The sequence below is a fragment of the Galeopterus variegatus genome, unplaced genomic scaffold, assembly GCF_000696425.1.
Source record: "Galeopterus variegatus unplaced genomic scaffold, G_variegatus-3.0.2 Scaffold8876, whole genome shotgun sequence".
Classification (NCBI taxonomy): domain Eukaryota; kingdom Metazoa; phylum Chordata; class Mammalia; order Dermoptera; family Cynocephalidae; genus Galeopterus; species Galeopterus variegatus.
The window spans coordinates 2,983-8,737 of record NW_007734987.1 but is presented as its reverse complement, the minus strand read 5'-3'; the positions used below and the strand labels follow the sequence as shown (position 1 = coordinate 8,737).

At 37.9% G+C, this 5,755-nt stretch overlaps 1 protein-coding gene across 1 annotated transcript in view; it reads right to left on the bottom strand.

The window, feature by feature from the left end:
* The window catches only part of LOC103608806 (keratin-associated protein 4-1-like), a 1,466-nt gene extending 1,054 nt beyond the window's left edge, over positions 1-412 (bottom strand). The window contains exon 1 of the mRNA XM_008593199.1: positions 69-412. Coding sequence (XP_008591421.1) covers positions 69-412 — 344 coding nt within the window. The remainder of the gene's footprint in view (positions 1-68) is intronic.
* Positions 413-5,755: the final 5,343 nt, after the last annotated feature.

Below are 5,755 nucleotides of genomic sequence, written 5' to 3'. Positions count from 1 at the left end.
AGCAGCTGGACACACAGCAAGGGCTGCAGCCACAGCTGGGGCGGCAGCAAGGCTGGCAGCAGCCGGACCCACCGCAGCTTTGGCCACAGCAGCTGGACCCACAGCAGCTGGGCTGGCAGCAGCTAGATCCACCACAGCAAGGGCGGCAGCAGCTGGACACACAGCAAGGGCTGCAGCCACAGCTGGGGCGGCAGCAAGGCTGACAGCAGCCGCACCCACCGCAGCTTTGGCCACAGCAGCTGGACCCACAGCAGCTGGGCTGGCAGCAGCTAGATCCACCACAGCAAGGGCGGCAGCAGCTGGACACACAGCAAGGGCTGCAGCCACAGCTGGGGCGGCAGCAGGTGGTCCTGCAGCAGGTGGTTCTGCAGCAGGTGGGCTGGCAGCAAGAGGAGCAGCAGGAGTTAGTCATGGTGTGAGGAGTGGTGGTGGGCTTCTGCGGAGAGGTGAGTTTTCCAGACTCTGATGAGTCCTTGCAGTGTGTGGTCCTTTTATACACTGGGCCTCCAAAGATTGGACCTATAGACAGGACTTTTCCTTGTTTTTGTTTTCATTGTTTCCTATCATACTGGGAAATGGTCAAAGAGGAAGTCTTTTCCTAACTGTTGTGAATCTTTTTGACAGTAATTGTTTAATCAGTTTCTTAATTGAGAACAACTCATAGAAACTTTTTTCAGATCAAAGGAAGGTGGTGACAGTATTAGCATCGTTCCTGCTCTGATGATCACCTCATCATGTGATAGCTCCTGCTGGCTGCGGGAAGGCTGGGGCAGTTTCCCTCCCAGCTTTGTTCTGTTGGCTGATGTTTGGATGTTGAGTGTCTGTGTGGAGGGGCATTATACTGGTACGTTCACAGAGAAAAATTGAATACCTGGGTCCAAGTCTTTTCACCCTGAACACTCTGATTCAAGACTAACAGGGAAGCATCTCTGGAGAGCCTACTGGACCCATGTGTCCTGCTTCTAACGAAGACAGTTGGGGAGAGGATGTTTGGCACGATGTGTTCCCTATGGAAGAGCAGAACCAGAGCAGGTGGGTAGGTGCTGTAGAAGTGTACTAGGACTAAGAAAGTATCAATCGGTTTATGGGTGACCATTCATTCTGATTTGCCCCGGACTGAGGAGCTGGCCTGGATGAGAATGTTGGATTTGCTATTATATCAATTCTATAGATGCAGGCAAACCAGGGTAATCTGGTGACCTTAGTCTTAACCCTGGTTACCAGCAGAGCTTATGTTTTAGGTCACTGACTACACATTTCTTAGGTCTTTCTACATTTTCAAAGAAGGAATCATGTTAGTTGAGATGATACCTGCTTTGTCTTTGAGGTCTAACATGTCCAAAACTTTCTAAAGTTATATCATTTATTTAAAATGAATGCAAGTTATTAATTTTCTACTTGATAGAGTATCACAAAGTAAATACATCCATGTCACTATTACTAATTACTATTGACAGGAAGTAGAAATTAATCCCACTTCCTCCAAATCGTATCTTCTTACTCATCCCTAAAGGTAGTATCTAATCACTCTATTTACTTGTAATCCTGTGGCCAGTTTTATGTTTTTTCACTTTTATGTAAATAAAAATACATAGAATTAACCTCTGTACTTTTACATTATGATTGTGAGATTCATCGAAGTAATTATTTGTAGTTTATTCATTGCCATTTTTGTATAATCTGCCACTGAAGGAATATGACACATTATCTTCTGGTTGTTGTTCTGATAAATGTATAGCTTATTTGCAGATTGAGGCCAATAGGAGTAATGCTGCTTTGAACGCTTTTGTGTAGACCCATTAGTAAACATGAATAAACATTTGTGTTGGACTAACAAAATAGACGTAGAATTGCTCATAGAATTGTTTGTTCAAATCTTTATTCTGTTGTCTTTAGAAGTCTTAACCATATTTTATTATATTTACTCTTAGTATTTATTTATTATTTATTCATTTTTTGATGCTCAACTCAGTATAATTAGTATATTCAGCATTACACGATGTAATCATTTTTTCTGGCCTTTCACCCATTTCTTGCTAACCCAACGTCTGCCTTCTCCTTTCCCACTTCTGGTGGCTTCAATTCTATTCTCTCCTTTTGGAATTTGAACAAATTGTTGTGTCTTTCTTTCTTTTTAATTTACTTTTCAATTTTTAACTCCCACTTATGAGTGAGGACATGTGGTATTTCTCTGTCTGTAACTGGCTTATTTCACTTAACATGATTTTCTGTAAATTCATCCACGTTGCTGCAAATGGAAGAATTTCATTCTTTTTTATGGCCTAGTAGTATTCCACAATGTATATATACCACATTTTCCTTATCCAGTCATCTGTCGATGGACATTTAGGTTGGTTCCAACTCTTGGCTATTGTAATCAGAGCTGTGACGAACACGGTATCGTTTTGACCTGATGATTTCCATTCCCTTGGGTATATAACCAGCAGTGGAATTGCTGGATCGTATGGCAGTTCTATCTGTGGTTGTCTGAGGGACCTCCATACTGTTTCCCATGATGGCTGCACCACTATGCACAGTCGCACCAATAGTGTAGGAGAGTTCCTCATTCTCCGCATCCTCACCAGCATTTGTTAGTTCTCTATCTTTTTGATAATGGCCAGTCTGACTGAAATGAGATGATATCTCAGTTGGTTTTGATCTGCTTTTCTCTGATGCTAGTGATGTTGAGTATTTTTTCATGTGTCTGTTGGCCATTGTGTATCTTCCTTTGAGAAATGCCTACTTAGCTCCTTTGCCCATGTTTTAATTGGGTTCCTTGTTTTTTTACTGTTAAATTTTTAGAATTCTTTGTATATTCTGGATAATAATCCCTTGTTGAATGAATAGTTTGAAAATATTTTCTCCTGTTCTATCAGTTGTCTTTTTGCTCTGTTAAATGTTTCTTTTGCTGAAGAGAAGCTTTTTAGTTTTATATAATCCCATTTGTTTATTTACTTGTTATTATTTTTTTTGGTTCCTTGTTCTTTTGGGGTCTCATTCATAAAGTCTTTCCTGAGTGCTACTTCTTGAAGTGTTTCTCCTATGTTTTCTTTTAGTAGTTTTGTGGTTTCTGGTCTTATACTTAAGTCTTTAATACATTTTGAGTTGATAGCAAGCCCAACTACTTGTAGAGGTCCAGTTTCATTCTTCTGCATATGGATGTCCAATTTTCTCGGCACCATTTATTGAAGCACCATTTATCTTTTTCCCAACATATGTTTTTGGTACTTTTGTCAAAGATCAGTTGGCTGTAAGTATGATGGCTGATTTCTGGGTTTTCTATTCTGTTCCATTGATCTCAGTGTCTGTTTTTATGCCAGTACCATGCTGTTTAGGTTACAGTAGCTTTGTAGTGTAGCTTGAAGGCAGGTAGAGTTATGCCTCCAGCTTTATCTTTTTACTCAGGACAGCTTTGGTTATTATGGTCTTTTGTTGTTCCATATGAGTGTTAGGATTGTTTTATCTATTTCTGTGAAGAATGTCATTGGTATTTTGATGGGGATTGCATTGAATCTGTAGGAATCTGTAGATCACTTTGGGTAGTATAGACATTTTCACAATGTTAATTCTAATCCAAGAGCATGAAATGTCTTTCCACCTTTTTGGGTCCTCTTTAATTTCTTTCAGTAGTGTTTTGTGGTTCTTGTTGTAGAGATATATCACTTCCTTGGTTAAATTGATTCCTGAATATTTTATTCTTTTGGTGACTGTTGCAAATGGGCTTGTTTTCATTGTTTCTTTTTCTACAATTTCATTATTGGAGTATTAAAATACTACTGATTTTGGGGTGTTGATTTTGTATCCTGTAACTTTACTTATGTTATTAATCAGCTCTAAGAGGTTTTTTGGTAGAATCTTTAGGCTTTTATATATATAGGACCATGTCATCTGCAAAGAGGGACAGTTTGACTTTGTCTTTTCCAATCTTGATGCTCTTTATTTCTTTGTCCTGCTTCATTGCTCTGGCTTGTACTTTCAATACCATGTCAAATAGGAGTGGTGAGAGTAGGCATCCTTGTCTTGTTCCATTCTTAAGGGAAAAGTTTTCAGCTTTGACCCAATCAGGATGATATTTGTGGTGAGTTTGTCATATCTGGCTTTTATTGTGTAGAGATGCTTTCCTTCTATACCTAATTTGCAGAGGGCCTTTATCATGAATGGATATTGAATTTTATCAAATACTTTTTCTGCATCTTTTGAGAAAATCATATGGTTTTGTCCTTGATTTTGTTGATGGGGTGTATCTCATTTATTGATTTGCATATGATGAACCATCCTTGCATCCTTGTGTATATATTTTTTGATCACGCACGCACACGTGTGTGTGTGTGTGTGTGTGTGTATAGATGTGTTGCTGTATGCAGATTGCTAATATTTTGTTGAGGATTTTCGTACCTATGATCATCAATGATATTGGCCTGTAGATTTCTTTTTCTGTTATATCTTTGTCTGGCTTTGGTATTAGGGTGATGGTGGCCTCATAGAATGAGTTTGGGAGAGTGCTCTCTATTTCTATTTTTTGGAATAGTTTGAAGAGAATTGTTGTTCATTCATCTTTAAAAGCTTGATAGAATTCAGCAGTAAAGCCATCTGGTCCTGGGCTTTTCTTTGTTGGGAGATAGTGATTACTGCTTCAATTTCATTGCTTGTTATTGGTCTGAATGTGTTTCCTATTGGTTCGGTGGTGGTAGTTTTTAAAGTTTCCAGGAATTTATCCATTTCCTCCAGGCTTTCCTATTAGTTGGCATATGGTTGTTTATAATAGTCTCTAATGATTCTATGTAGTTCTGTGGTATTGTTTGTATTGTCTCCTTTTTCATTTCTGATTTTTGCGATTTTGGTCTTCTTTCTTCTTTTTTTGTGTTAACCTAGCTAATGGTTTGTCTATTTTATTTCTCTTCTCAAAAAAACAACTTTTTGTTTCATTGATCTTTTGTATTGATTTTTGTGTCTCTATTTCATTTAGTCTGCTCTGACCTTAATTATTTCTTCCTATTACTTTTAGCATTGGATTGTTATTGTTTTTCTAGTTCTTTGGAGTGTAAAGTTGTTTATTTGAAGTCTTTCTATTCTTTTGAAGTAGCTGTTTATTGCAATAAACTTCCCTCTTTGTATTGCTTTTTCAGTATCCAACAGGTTTTGGTATGATGTGTTTTTATCTTTGTTAGTTTCAAGGAATTTTTTGATTTCCTGTTTAATTTCTTTTTGGACGCATAGGTCATTCAGGAGCCTGTTTAGTTTCCATATATTTGTATTGTCTCCAATGTTTCACTTATTATTAATTTCCAGTTTTACTACATTGTGATCTGAAAAGATATTTGAAATGGTTTCGATTTTTAAAAATTTGTTGGGACTTGACTTGTGACCTAACATGTGGTCTATCGTGGAGAATGTTCCATGTGCTGATGAGAAGAGTTCATATGCTTAATTGTTGGATGAAATGTTCTGTAGATACCTGCCAGGTACAATTGGTCTAAGGTAAAGCTTAAATCCTTCATTTTTCTGTTGACTGTTTGCATAGATGATCTGTCTAATGCTGAGAGGGATGTTCAGGTCCCTCACTATTATTGTATTGGGGTCTATTTTTTTCTTTAGGTAAAATAATGTCTGCTTTATATATCTGGTGCTCCAGTGTTGAGTACATGCATATTTATGATTGTTATGTCTTCTCGCTGGGTAGACCATTTCATAATTAATAGTGGTCTTCTTTGTCTCTTTTTATAGTTTTGGTTTAAAGTCTATTTTATCTAATATA